Source organism: Rosa rugosa, chromosome 6 (assembly GCF_958449725.1).
Source record: "Rosa rugosa chromosome 6, drRosRugo1.1, whole genome shotgun sequence".
NCBI lineage: Eukaryota > Viridiplantae > Streptophyta > Magnoliopsida > Rosales > Rosaceae > Rosa > Rosa rugosa.
This window is the reverse complement of record NC_084825.1, coordinates 47,516,185-47,531,543: the sequence shown is the minus strand read 5'-3', so window position 1 is coordinate 47,531,543 and position 15,359 is coordinate 47,516,185. Positions and strand designations below refer to the sequence as shown.

The 15,359-nt window shown below is 35.2% G+C and overlaps 1 protein-coding gene across 1 annotated transcript; it reads right to left on the bottom strand.

Annotated features, from left to right (window-relative positions):
- Positions 1 to 1,229: 1,229 nt before the first annotated feature.
- LOC133716895 (transcription factor bHLH80-like) lies at positions 1,230 to 2,128 on the bottom strand. Its single transcript, XM_062143537.1, has 2 exons — positions 1,730 to 2,128; positions 1,230 to 1,364 (listed from the first exon to the last, which is right to left on the bottom strand). Exons 1-2 carry the CDS (start codon positions 2,126 to 2,128, stop codon positions 1,230 to 1,232), a joined length of 534 nt encoding a protein of 177 aa, XP_061999521.1.
- Between the last annotated feature and the right edge of the window lie 13,231 nt (positions 2,129 to 15,359).

Below are 15,359 nucleotides of genomic sequence, written 5' to 3'. Positions count from 1 at the left end.
GTTTCTTTTTGGTAAAAGCAGAGCCAAAGCCGAGTAAATCAATCGATCCGAATTGAACTGAATGTTGCTTCAACTAAATCGGAGTCCGTTTTTTATTTCGAATATCAAAACAATTCATTCTGGCTTAGATTTGCATAAAAAATAGGACAATGATATAGGGCCACAAATCTGAGCCCAAAAACCACTATTTTCCATCTCCAACCCAAGGCTATGCTATAACAAAAACTTATTTGGGGGGCTTGGCTAGGCTAAACATAGCCCTTTGTTTAGCCCTTGGACTTCTTCTTCGTAGAGACCACGCTGGTGGCTCAAAATTCTGATCAACAAAACCAATGGCTGAGATTAAATGGCAAACAATAAAATAACATGGTGTTTAAACTTATAGCCCTAAGGGTTGGAGATGATAGAAATTATAGTCCTTACTATTTTAGCCCCCCACAACTGGAGATGGCCTTAGGTGTCATACCATATAAGCAAATACAAATTTTATTTTTAATTCCACATACTATTGCTTTTAATTCCACCTACTATTGCAACACCAACTTTACCCTTTTATATTTCCTTTTAGATATTAGGGGGTGAATCAATTACATTAATGAATTTAATTAGGTGATAAAAAAAGATCAACTATTAATTATGTATTAATTTAAGAGATATGTATTAATATTTTTCTTCATTTAATTAAATTCTTTCCTATATTTTTCTTTTCAAATAGCATTATTATATTGAATTAGGTGTCAAAAAAATAGGCATTAACTTTTCTTTCCATATATTTTATAGGGTTTTTGTCTATTTACCCTAATTCTAGGGATTTTTTTCCCACTTACCTCATTAATTTTTTTTAATTCCCCATTACACATAAAGACTCTAATAAGGTCTTCCCTAATACCCAATTAAGTTTTATTTTTTATTTTTTTTAAGACTATTTTATCCTCACCCCGTTAGAGAGAGAAGTCATAGGAGACTTCGCCGAAGTCCCGTCATCAGCCACCAGACTTCGGTCACCTGCAGTCGGATTCTTACCACCAGTCGCTGGATTCCTGTCAATGGTCGCGGGAATCCAGTCATCAGCCGCCGCCCACCAGACTTCTCTGAAAACCTCGCCGGAGGTCCCTAAAGAGGTCGTCGGAAAGATTTATTGCCCCTAAATAGATCTGTATTGCCCCCCAATAGAGGGGCAATAAACCTCTATTGCCCCCAATAAAGGTTTATTATGGGGCAATAGAGGTTTATGAAACATCGCCAGAAGTCTCCAAAAAGGTTGTCGGAAATTTCATGTGGGGCCAGAGAGGTGTATTGGCCTCAAATAGACCTGTGTTGGCCTCAAATAGACCCTTTAGTTGCCGGAATGGGAACCAATCTCCCTAAAATCAGACAAATAAAACTTTTATTAAAGGAAAAAATGAGGAGATTATATCAATTCAAAATATTTATTGCCCTCCAATAGACGTCTATTGCCCCCCAATAGCCCTTTATTGCCCTGCGATAAAACTTTTTTTTTTTCTTTTTGGGCCTTCTGCCCTCATTTTACCGAAAAAAAAAAAAGAATAAGAAAAGAACATATTGTAGAAAGAAAACAAGACCAAATTAGATGATAAAATTCTTTTCAAAGCTCTGCATGTATAGAACAAGACCAAATTGTATATAATTTTTTTCTTTTCTTTTTTCTTTCATTCTCGGCATTTAACCCACAGTTTACTAAAAAAAAAAAAAAAAAAAAATTACTCACCACCTCCCTAACCCGCTTATTAACCAAGGAAGAAGAAACGCTATTGAAATTCGAGTGCGAGGCATAGTCGAGGCTGGCCGGAATCCCGAAGCCGTAGAAATACCATTCGGACCCATCACTCGAATTCCCGACAAAGTTGGCCGAAGAGCTGTTCTGTCTGAGAAACGTTGCAGCTGGACCCGTCGTCGTATTCGAAGCAAACCCCACTGCTGTCGTTACGATTGAACTGGGCCCCTCGCAGTTATCGGCAAGAAGGTCAGTGAGGCACTGGCTCGGCTTCAAAAGGTCCTCTTCTTCGTCCTCAAGCAGCGCTTCCAAACATGACGCTGGGGCCGAGCATAACCGACCAAGTCCTTCGCGAGTCACTTCTCCTTCACTTCTGCCAGGTGCCGGTTGCATCTGTCTCGTCTCCGCCAGCCAGCTGCGAGTTTTCCTCGTTGATTTATAGGGACATTTTCGCTTCAAGTGTAGAAGAGAGAAGGAGCTAGCTGGTCATGTAGCCGTGAAATTTTCTCCAGCCCTGGATAGAGAGAGGAGAGAGAGAGAGATCGATAACATGGACGTGATTCATTAATTAGGTCAAGGGCGAAGTTGTTATTTTACTTGAATTTGGGTAAGTAGGAATGAAAATCTGTTGTTTGGGTAAGTAGGATAATTTTGACTTATTTTAGTTCTTTAGGTCAAGGACCCTTAATTAATTTCATCTAAAAAAATAGCATTAATAAATTGAATTTGGAAAATAGGTATGTCAGGCAAGAAAAAATTCCATGTTAGTAGCAATCATTAGTTATCATCTATAATCTAAATATAAGGGAAGAAACAAACAAAAAATAATAAACTCAAATATAACGTTTAAACCCTAGCTATATAAAGAGAAAAAAAATGGTTATTGGGCTGGAATCCTGTTTGCACCTTGCTGGGCCTAATGGTTATTGGGCCTGGACTTGGGCATTGGCTCTAAATTTATTTTCCTTTATATTTTATTGTTGTTTATATTTAGTTAATTGTGGTTTTATGCCGGCAATAAGTTCCTATCACTTAATGGTAGGGCGACGTGGGCTTAGTCCCAGCATGCACCTTCAGTGTGCCTTGTCTAGCATAGCGAGGCGGCGAGCTGTTTATATCAAAATGGACGCAATCTCCTAGAGGCATGATGAAATGGAGTGTCAATGGATTTTATTTATGTGCGGCAACATAGTGGGAAAGCTGTGATATTTGTAATGATGCTTCAAAGTCAATATTTGTAATGATGCTATTTTTTCCAAATATTTATTAATTTCATCCAAAAAATAGCATTAATAAATTGAATTTGAAAAATACGTATGTCTAAATTAAGAGGTAAGAAGAAAATTCCATATTAATAGCAGCCATTAATTATCATCTACAATCTAAATATAAGAGAAAATAAAATAAAATAATAAAATCAAATATAACGTTTAAACCCTAACTACATAAAGAGAAAATGGTGGTTCTAGTTGGACCTCCAAATTTGTTATCTGGACCTCCAATACTTAGTACACCTCTAATTTACTTTTTAGAATACTTGAAAAGCTAAGTAGACCTCCTTATTTTTACCAAAACGCCCTTGAACATGAGATACAACAATCTGTTACTCTATTTTTTTATCTCTATATTCAACCACGAGAAGAAGAATGAATCAAAATCACATGACATTGCTCTCTTATGAGTAGGTCTCTTCTCCACCAAAATTAATCAAAGGGTTGGTTCTCGATCTTGATATGTTGTTGGAACCCCTTTGAATTTGCTAAAAGAAGGATTTCGAGGGTTTTGGGTTTGAAGATCGAGTAATAGCTATATCATAATATTCAATAAATTTAGTTTAAGAAAATTTTAAATCAGATTGTTTTGAATTTACTTTTGTAATAAATGATGGGCCGTATATAAAAATTATTATTTTTACTTAATTATTTTAGGTAAATTATAAAACTACATAGGCAATATAAGGAAATATGAAGAAAAAAAAATTGAATATTATATTTGGTTGAATGTTATATTTGGTTGGAGGAGGTAAGAAGAGTATTTATTTATTTATTTATTTTTCTCTCTTTGTCCTTATTTGTCTTTTCATATAAGTTGACAAAGTCTATTAATAATTGAAAAAAGTTGGAGGTCCAAATATCAAATTTGGAGGTCCAACTAGAACCACCCAAGAGAAAAAAAAAATGAACAAAATAATATATATATATATATATAATCATATGAATATGTATTTTTCACGTTTTATTTTCAAAATTTACAGGAACCCAACAAAGGTTAAATTCATATACATGTGTTATGCAAATCTATTGACTGAATTATATGAAATTTTTTCTATGGGTGGTTCTAGTTGGACCTCCAAATATGCTATTTGGACCTCTCATACTTAGTACACCTCTAATTTACTTTTTAGAATACTTGAAAAGCTAAGTAGACTTCCTTAGTTTTACCAAAACACCCTTGAACATGAAATACAACAATCTATTACTCTACTTTTTATCTGTATCTTCAACCACGAAAAGAAGAATGAATCAAAATCACATGATATTGTTTCTTGTAAGTAGGTCTCTCCTCCATCAAAATTAATCAGAGAGTTGGTTCTCAATCTTGATGTTGCTGAAATCCCTTCAAATTTGCTAAAAGAAAGATTTCAAGGGTTTTGGGTTGAAAAAACGAGTAATAACTATATCATAATATTAAATTAATTTAGTTTAAGGGAATTCCAAATCAGATTGTTTGGAATTTAATTTTGTACTAAATGATAATTATTATTTTTACTTAATTGTTTTAGGTAAAATTATAGAACTATATAGGCAATATAAGGAAATTCCGGAAAAGAAAATTAATTGAATGTTATATTTGGGGAGGTAAGGAGTGTTTTTTCTTTTTCCTATTTTTATCTCCTTGTCTTTTCATATTACTTAACAAAGTCTACTAATAATTGAAAAAAGTTAGAGGTCCAAATATCAAATTTAGAGGTCCAACTAGAACCACCCTTTTTCTATTCTTGATTGAAGAAAAAAAATTGTTGTTTAAATCTAAGCATAAGTGTAATGAAAAGAATTTTTTTTTTAATTTTTTAGAAGAAAGCCAAAATAACTTAGGCCCCGTTTGCTTAGTAGGAATGTCAAAATTGGAAAAGGATTTATTTTCCTTTCCAGACGGATATGGAATGGAATATGTTTTGGTATTTACATGTGAGTGTTTGGAATATTACTAGAAATTAAATTTTGGAATTAATTTTTCATTTTTATTGTAGTGTTTTTTTTTTTTTTGAATCAAACCCACTGGGCGAAATAATATATTCATCACAAGCCAGAATAGGCCATTACATACCATGCCGCTGTCATTTAAGGACATAGACAGACAAGGAGGTAGTGATAGTACTCACAATGGTACGTAGAAATAGACCCACTCATTGTAAATTTCAGATCGTAGAGAGAGCGGAGATCCTCCTTTGGTACTACGCCAGAGGCGCTAGAGATTTAGGTTCTTAATACAAGAACATTATTGAATTTAGATAAAACTAAAAACATAGGGTTGGGCCAAGGGCCTAAACCCTAGCCCAAATAGCAATGGACTAGGGCAGAACCCCAGCCCAATAGTTCGTGGCCCAATAGGGTAGTCCACCAAGGAGACATGCTTTAGGTCCGTCATGATGGTTCGGGCCAAGTCCACCTTCCCTTGCACCCCGTCGTACCATCACCGTTCGGCCACGCTCCGTTCGACCCACACCGCCTGAACCGCGTCTTCCCGAGTCGGCCTGCCACCGCCGCAACCAAGCCACCCTCGCTGACCTACATCAGCACAGAACAAACCATCCCGGCGATCTAAGCTGTCTTGAGTCCACGCCGCCGCCACGATCTGCACCAAACCAGAACAGCCTTCCTGGAGCCAGGCGTCGCAACCGCACTCCATGGCACAGTCGATCCAACAAAGCCCAGCCACAGGGATTGACAAACCTGACTGTGACGCCACGATCCACCCTTCACCACCATCCCAGCCGAACGCAGTGACGAAACCCGAGCAAAGCCCTTCGACAACCCTATGGACAGTAGGTCTCCCGTCCGACAGCAACCCTATAACGATGGTGAGGCCAGAGGCCATCTCCAACGTTCGGGCGCCGCCGGACGAGAACAAGATTGCAAACCAGAGGCGGCCTTAGGGTTTCTCGAGTAGTTTTTAAGTTACTTACTTATCCCGATATGCATATTCCTATCTATTAGGTAACTTTTTTATTGTAGTGGTAAGTAATAAGAATGAAATATGAAATTATAATTTTCAATAACGCCCTTTTACTAATTAAAGTACATCAATTTATAAGGAATATTGGTGGGGAATATAAATTTTTAGAGGGATAATTAATGTAATTTTTCCTTTGACAGTGGGAAATGGAAATAGAATACAACCCCTGACTAGGTAATTCAATTCAGGCTTTATGAGGGAGTCAATTTCTAGTCAAATCTTATTTTTTATTTCCTTTCCGATCTTTAATTACAATCAAACGGCACATCTAAATGTAAAATGAAATTAATTCCCATTCCATACCATGATTTCCTGCCATCCAAACGGGGCCTTAGAGTCATTAAATTTTAGAAGGATAAGATGGTATTTTTCTCAAGAATTACATGACATGATTTGACAAATAGGTGATGTATGTAGGATATGGTATGACACATAAGATTAATGCCACAAATCTTTGGCCTCATTGAGGCCACAAATCATTTTCCTCTTTAATGTCTTCCCTCCTTCCCACAAACATCAAGAACACCTTTGAACCCCACCCACATCTCTCATACGTGCAATTGCTCATAGGAGGTAGTTTCCCTGGATCAAATAGGGTTTCAAGTTTCATAGTTCGGTTCAGGGAAAAAACCGACTCCCTCAACCCTAGAAGTACCAAAATATATTTATGGGCCTATCAAAAAAAGTGGCCCAAAACTTATTGGCCTAGGCTTTGTTTTTATGTATATATTGGATAGTCATCTCAGTGCAGCCTAATGATATACATACAAGCGCAAACCAACTGACTAACTAGTTCACTGTTCACATGTCATGAACAAAAAAAGATCCGAGTTCTACAAGGACCCACCCACCACTGCATTTCTTTATGGGCGAACCTTCATCAGAGTTAGCAACCGATGACAGTTCCAATTTCAGTGCCGTAAAATACCCTTTTGTCCTTTTATGTATTTTGTATTCACACACTTAATGTTTCTTGTTCTCTTTAGGGATGACAATAGGGAGGGTAGGGTAAGGGGATTAAATTACCACCCCCATACCCGACTTCATTCTCCACCCCCTTACCCACCCCAATCCCTGTAATAAGCAACTGGGGATTCCCCATCCCCGTCCTCATTGGGGATTAATTAGGTCCTCGTACCCGCCCCAATTCCCGTTAACAATATTACTTACTTATTATATAAAAATTCATACAGATAATTATGGATTGTAAAGTATGAAGTTAAAATCAAACATAAAAATAAAATAATTCTTTATTTCAATCAAACAAAAATAAATACAAGTCTCGCTTAGAAAGGAACAATAAAAATCTGCATTCGACAAAAAAAATTCCACAATCAACTGCTTAGTGTAACCTAATAACTTGCTCATTCACTCTAACAAGGTGAAGTGAATAATATCAAAAATATATTGACAGAAATTAAATATTGATAAAAAGATGAAGTTTACATAAATATTTATTTATAAATAATATCAAAAATATATATAATAAATAATATATAGGGGAAATGCCCATACACCCCTAATCCTCTAATATTCTTCCCATACACCCCACAAACTTATTTTTATTCCCTTTCACACAAAACTTTTCCCTTTTTCTTCTCATCTACCCATCTTACCTACTTTTATACCATTAGTACCCCTTTTCCCTTTCTTTCTCCGACCTTTGACTATTACTATGAACATTATTTTCTCTTTCCTTTTGATGAAATGTGGTGGGCCCATTTTAAAGTTATTTGTTTAGATAATAATTACAATAGAATTCATCCTCTATATTCGAAGGTAAACAGTTAATTTTCACATAATATCGATCATCTCCAAATTAGAATTAATTGCTATTTGCAAAATAACCAGTAAAGAGTTAGCTGAAGAAAAAGAAAAGTTGAGAAGTTAAAAGATTACAGGTCAAGGCTTAAAAGAGAAACTCCCGATTATTGGGATATTATCTTCATAGTCCAAAAAAGAATTTACAAAGTTGAGAAAACTATCAGAGATCTCGAATATACTCTCCGAGAGGAACAAAAATCTCTTGATTATTTGAGCATTGGTTAGATCCGCAAATTCACTGGTATCAGAGCTTGCTAAAAAAGCTCAAAGGAGAATCCCCAAAGGGGATAATGTCTGAATTGATATTAGAGAAGTTGAACTCTCTACTAAAATCTTCTGATGAGAAACATCAGAATCTGATACAAGAAGTATCTAGATGTTAAGATCATCTAGAAAAACTACTAGATACAATCTACCAATTAGAAAAATTGGAAAATAAAATAGATTATATCAAAAAACTTCCTAACCGGGAAGAGGAACAACTAACAAGTGTTAGCAGAAAAATCAATGAACAGCAAGAAATGCTGGATTCTATGAAAAATATATTGAAGGATAAGAAAAAGCCTCCAGTAAAATCAAAGAAAGCTAATGGATTCAAACCATTAGAAAAACCTGAGAAGAATCCCGTTCCAAACATGATTTTTTCTAGAACCTTCTACTAGTTTGACTAGTATCAAATATGAAAAGCCAAAACACTTGGTAGCAAGAGATGTCAAAATGATGAGCATCTTTGGAAAAAAGAAAGGAGTAAAACCCCTAAATGCAGAAGAATTCGAATACAATGAAATAGAATAGGAGGTAAAAAAACTCCGCAATTCCAAAATTAGATTTCAAACAAATCTATAAAAGAGGAAAGTTTGAATTGAAGGATAGCCATCATTTCAAATTATTGGAATTCACAACTCATTCTACAACAGGAGAAACATATATATTAATGATCACTCCTCAAAAAGTTGCCAGAGCAAAGGCAAAAAATTATCAATTTATGCACATTGGAGCAATCTAAGTAGGCATAAAACTTCTTGCCCGAGAAGGCATAAACTGTTCAGTTCTATGTGTCTTATAAGACGATAGACTAACAGATTTTCAAGCTAGTCTGTTGGGAACACTTGAAGCATCATTATGCAATCAAGTAACATATTTCAACCGTTTCCCAAAGTTCTCAACAAGCTTGAAAGATGCTGCTCATTGTCTAAGATTGAGAGTCAAGACAGATGGCATATCAATGAAAGAAAATATGCAAGAACTTGCAATAGTATAAAGAATATACTATAAACTGATGAGTACCACAGTAGAACCAAAGACAAGAATATCAAATATCTCAGGTCTTACTACTGGATTTCTCACTTGTCAAAAGAACCATTCACAACAAATTCACAAGGTTACTTGGAATGAAGTAACTTTTCCTACCGAATGGAAATTATCTGGTCCAAAGAAACCACCAGAAAGTGCAAAAGCTACAATCTATAAAAGTAGAAAGACTGAAGATATCAGTCTAAAATTTGATGATCACAGAAACAGTGATGTTGGTCCTGAGAATATTAGGATAAACAGAAATTTCAGAAGATGCAACAGTACTAGAAAAGCAAGTACTAGTGGCACCAAATTTGTTATAGAAGAACCAACAGATTCTATTATTGAAGAAGAACTAGAAGTTGATCTAAATAGACCAGTAAATATGCTTAGAGCAAAAAAGCTCTATGAACTTTATGACGAAGCAAAATCTTGCAAATATACTGAACGATTAGAACAACTAATCGAAGAAATGAAAAAATTCAAAATAGGAAAGGTAAGAAAAGTCCTTCCTTATCAAGATATAGAAATGGAAGACGAAAAAAGCTCCAATTCCAAAACTTTCATCACCAGAGAAAAGGGAAAACTGAAACTCCCTATACAGAAAGCCCCTACAGGCAAAAAGGAAGAAAGAAATTCTCAAAGATTTGTCCCAGAGGACAATATGCCTAGGGTGCCAATCACAAATTATGGTATATGGCTAAATCTAGACAAAGCTCTAGATAAAAGAATAGCTTTTGACCAATGGGTAGATAGCCTCATGATGGCTTCTGCTCTTACCCTTGGAAAGTTTGAAGCACCAAATCTTCAGGTGTACTATGAAACTACTCTCACTGGAGTAGCCAAAAAATACTATTTGTCTTTCAAAGATACTGCCAGAGGAAGAGACTGGCTGGAAGAAATAAAAAATTCAAAATCTCTGTATGATTTTGTAGTACCCCTGTACGATCAATTATGTGGAGATCTCTCAAATTTGAGTGAAAAGCCAAAGAAGCGGCCAAATCAAATATCTATGCTCTCAAAATTTGTGACATGAGATAATTTTGAAGAATATCTAAATGAATTCCAAGAATATTACTGTACAATAGGTGAACTAGAAAACACTGATCTAGTAAACCTGTTACACAGGAAACTGCCTGAACCATGGAGAACAGCTGTGAGAGAAAGCATAGCTGAAAAACCAACTAAAAGATTTTCAGTTGGAGGAATTGCGGACAGAATTAGGCAATTACTAAAAGAACAATGTAAAGCAAATCTTAGAGCCAAAATGACCAAGAAACAGCTCAAAGGAGTGGAAAACTTCTGTTACAGAATACTGGACATGCCTACCAACTGGGGTTGTCATGAATCCAAGTTTCGCAAGAAAAGAAAAGAAAAATATTACTCAAAACGATTCAGAAAGAATGAAAATAAAAGGATTGGAAGTTTAAGAAAAGCTCCAACTTCAAAAAAACAGAAGGAGATACAAAGAAGAAATTCTTCAAGAAAAAGAAGAATCACCAAACCAACCATCAGAATAGACAACCAGGCAAGAAAGCTTGCAGATGCTGGTTATGCAAAGCTGAAGGGCATTATACTAATGAATGTCCAGAAAAAAATAAAAGATCTACAAAAGCTCTATTTGAAGAATATGAGCCTATAGTAGAAAACAGCAAACATGAAAGGTTATGAAATAGCTTATTCTGATGATGAAGACGATGACAGGACAGTATATTCTGCCTGGTCTGAAGAAGAATCCTCATATGATTCTGAAATAGAATCCTGACAGATGAATGTTCTTAAAGTAAAAATTTGGGAAGAAAGTAAGACAGAAACAATAATGTCTTCATATAAGGTTAACCTTGGTACATTTATTTGTGACTACTGCCTATGTCATGAAAAGAATGGACTTCCCATGTTCTGTGAAGAATCGAAAAAGACTTATCACAAAGAATGCTTCATAGTCAAGAAGACAAACCAAGAATGTCCTTATCAGCCAACTGGTAGAACAAGAATATGAGGAATATCTCAGTGAACAAAAAGAGAAAAAGATAGAAACTTTGTTCCAAGAAATTACTGAATCTTCCTCAGACATAAAGGAAGAAAAGATTGATGAAAATATAGAACTAGTTGAACCAGAAAACATTCCAGAAGAATGTATGTAAACCATTTGTACCACAAGAACAAGCTCAAGACGAGATTCAACAATAAAATGTCATCTATACTAGTAGATATAGCAACTACATAGAAATTGGATTAAAATTCCCTGATAATAGAAAATATCATCTACATGCATTTATAGATAATGGATCAGGATTCACAGTTGCAAAAAGATTTGCAATTCCAGAAGAACTCTGTAAAGAAGACAATAAAAGAAGGGTTAAATATTGCTTACTCCCTATACTTATAGGGTTTCATCGTTTCAGTCCCTGACCATCGAATTTCACCTAAAAAGTCCCTGAACTCCCAATTTCCTCCCAATTAGTCCCTGCCGTCAAGCATCCGTCAAAAACTCCATTATTATCCCCTAAAAAGTCTATTATACCCTCAATTACTTTAAAAAATATATATATTTCTCTTCCTCTTTTTTTTTTTTTAAATTTTTTTTGTTCTTTTTACCTCTTCTTCTTCCGGCTCTCTAGCCTCCTTCTTTTCATCTCCTCATCAAGATGGTTCCAATCCACAGACCTTCAAGAGGTGAAATGAAAAAAAGAAATAAAAGAGAGACTAAAAATAAATTTAAAAAAAAAAAAAAAAAAGTAAGTGAGGGCATGATAGACATTTTTAGCAAGTTTAACATAAAATTTTTACGGCAGGGACCAATAGGGAGGAAATTGAGAGTTCATGGACTTTTTAGGTGAAATTTGAAGGTCAGGGACTGAAACGATGAAACCCTATAAGTATAGGGAGTAAACAATATTTAATCCATAAAAAAATAGATACTGGCGTGTAATTAGATAGAATGTTTTGGGCCGATAGACTGACGCAAGCAAAAAGTGTAGTAGGTCCAAACTTTACTACTCAATATCAGAGATCGCAACGAAATAGTGGTGATCATAAGCCCTATACGCCCAGATTTGAACCTGTGCTTCAAATTAAGCAACAAAGAGAATTGCTTATCGAAGATTCTTTTGAAGAAGAAGAAGAAGAAGGAACTTGCAAAGATGAAGAAGCTAGTTTCATCCATGAGCATAATCTCAAGCATTTCCAAAACAAGCTTGAATCTCAGAAAATCCCTACTCTTGATAAAATCAAGAAAATGCTCGAACAAAATATAGATGTCGACCCTTATAAATTTTGGGAAAAAGACCCAATGGTCTGTGAATTAAGATTACATGATATGAATGCCATATGTCATGTCAAAACTATTCCTCAGTATAAAGAGGAAGATAAAAAAGAATTTAGAAAAGATATAAAAGATCTCCTGAACAAGAGATTAATTCGACCATCTACTAGCCCTCATCATTCTCCAGCTTTCTATGTGAAAAAACATGCGAAAAATGTTAGAGGAAAAACTAGAATTAATGGTGATTGACTACAGAGATGTCAATAAGAAGACCGTTAAAGACGGTTATCAAATAGCTCAAGCAATAGTCTTGATCAATCAGCTCAAAGGAGCTAAAGTCTTTTCAAAATTTGATGCAAAGTCGGGTTTTTGGCAAATCAAGATGCATCCAGATAGTGTTCCTCTCACTGAATTTGGAACACCACAAGGTCATTACGAATGGTTAGTAATGCCTTTTGGCCTAAAACAAGCCCCTTCAATCTTCTAAAGAAAGATGGATGACATTTTCAAACATGTTGTTGAATTCTGTGTCGTCTATATCGATGACATTCTTGTCTTCTCCAAAAACAGAGAAGAACACATGAAACACCTTTATGAGGTTGTTAAGTTGATAATTCAGCATGGGATCATCTTAGGAGAAAAGAAAGTCTTTTTTATCCTAGATGAAGTTGATTTTCTTGGTATAAATATCAAGAATGGAGTGATAAAACTCCAACCCCATATCCTTGAGAAAATCTGGAAATTCCTAGATAAAATTCTTGATGCTAAGAGTCTAGAAAGATTCTTAGGAGTCATCAACTATGGAAGGGATTTCATTCCCAAAATCTCAGGACTAACAACAATGTTATCTCCTAAAACAAGTTCCAAAAGAAAATGGAGCTTCACAGAAGACGATGAAAAAATCGTGAAGCAGATAAAAGCCCTTTGCCAGAATTTCCCTCCTTTACAACAACCAGAAGAGAATGATGAAATCATACTCCAAACTTATGCTAGTGATAATTACTGGTCCGGTGTTGTTCTGGCAAAAACACCTGGAACTAACATTGAAAAGATTTGTAAATTTTGTAGTGGCAAGTTCAGCCATGCAGAACAAAATTATCCTACAGGAGAAAAAGAAATCTTGGCTGTCAAGAAAACAATTTTAAATTCTCCATCTTTTCTAGGAAAACTCTTTACTATACGCACCGATTCTGCTAGAGTAAAGAATTAAAAAAAATTTAAACTTGATAAAGCTGCTGATAGAGGAAGATTAGCAAATTGGCAATTATTTCTAAACCAATATGATTATAATGTTGTATTAATTGCAAGAAGGACTAAATACTGTTTAGTCCTTGAGCTTTTGACCATAAAACACTTCAGTCCCTGACCTTCTAATTTCACACGTTTAGTCCCTATACTTCAAAATTTCAGACCAATAGGTCCTTGCCGTCTAAAAGTCGCGACGAAATGTCTATTATGCCCTCAGTTAAATTTTTTTTAATAAATTTATTCATTTCTCTTTTTTTATTTTTATTTTTTTTCTTTATTTTATTTATTCTTTTTTTTCAAATAGAAAGAAAGAAAGGAAAAAAAAAATCCTTTTCCAAAAAAAATAAAATAATTAATTAATAAAAAAAAAAGAACTGAGGGCATAATAGACATTTCACCGCGACTTTTAGACGGCAATGACCTATTGGTATGAAATTTTGAAGTACAGGGACTAAACGTGTGAAATTAGAAGGTCAGGGACTGAAGTGTTTTATGGTCAAAAGCTCAAGGACTAAACAGTATTTAGTCCCTGCAAGAAACAATAATTATCTTTCAGACGCCCTAACCAGAGAAATGGTGATGTTCAGTTGAAGAGAAGGCGATGAAGGTCGCAATCCCAGAAATAGAAGAACAGAAAAAGAGCCTGAAAATGTTGATGAGGAACCCAAAGAAAAAATCCTCAAAAGATATTTGCTAAATCCAAAAGGATTAGCCACAACTGATCAATCCCAGGGTAAAGGATTGGCTAGCCCGTCTCAAACAGCAGACGGTAAAGGCTTATCAAGACTGTTTAAGGTTGTTGCTTTGCCAAAAAGCAAAATAATTCCGTCTGGAGTTATAAATGTTTTCAATTATGAATTAAAAACTTTCGATGAACCTGTGTTTAGAACAGGCAGATGATTAGCATATCACCAGAAAGCTATTTAGATAACCTTTTATATGATTTTCACGAAAGAAACAGTGGTCTCATGTTCCCAGCTCTGTTTGTCCAAGCGGAAGAACTCCATGAAAATGCCAGACCACAGTTTGAAGAAGTTTATGAAAATACACAGCAAAGTGCTGTCCATAATGAAAAAATTCAGTATCTTGAAGATCCTGAAAGTGCTAAAGTTCATGTTTTAGCACTAAAAGAATCAGATTGGTTCGACTTCCATAACCTTATTGGAAGTCATAATTCTGACTCATGTCTTCCTCCAACTCTCTTCATTGTCCCTGGATTGGAAGATACGTAGTCAATGTTCAGAGTGAAACATCCTCAAGAACACAAGCTTTGGCTTGCTGAAAATGGTTTTGTCCATAACCTCTGGACTAAAACCAATGATGATCTCAAGGGACTACCGCCCATCATAGTCAACACAGTCAAGAATGTTATAAAAAATGACTGCATCCTCAGATTAAAGTTCAGATCTACTCCACCAGAGTGGATTCAGAAGAAAAATGGCGAGGCTGACTATATTTCTCGATACCATTATGTGAGGATCATTCAAGGAAAATATCTTCACCTTACATGTGTTGGATACAATGGCCAACCAAATTCTAGTATTCCCCGGATGAAGGCCATGTTTCTGGAATATATCAAAAAGATCATCGAAGAAGATACAGAAAATATATTCCTGGCAGCAGGAGAAAAAATTATTGTTACTGCATATGACCATCCTGAGGTTATTAGCAGTGACCTTTTTCTTTCCCTCAAAAGAAAAGAAATAGATTTCACGTTAGCCTGCTTTCAGTGGATTGAAAAGATTGAAAAAGACAACC

What these genes read in the sequence shown, in the direction of transcription:
- LOC133716895 (XM_062143537.1), bottom strand. Translation starts at nt 2,128, where the DNA reads ATGCAACCGGCACCTGGCAGAAGTGAAGGAGAAGTGACTCGCGAAGGA. An exon ending in ATAAGCGGGTTAGGGAGGTG is followed by an intron (nt 1,365 to 1,729) that starts GTGAGTAATTTT and finishes GTCTGATTTTAG; the next exon opens with GGAGATTGGTTCCCATTCCG.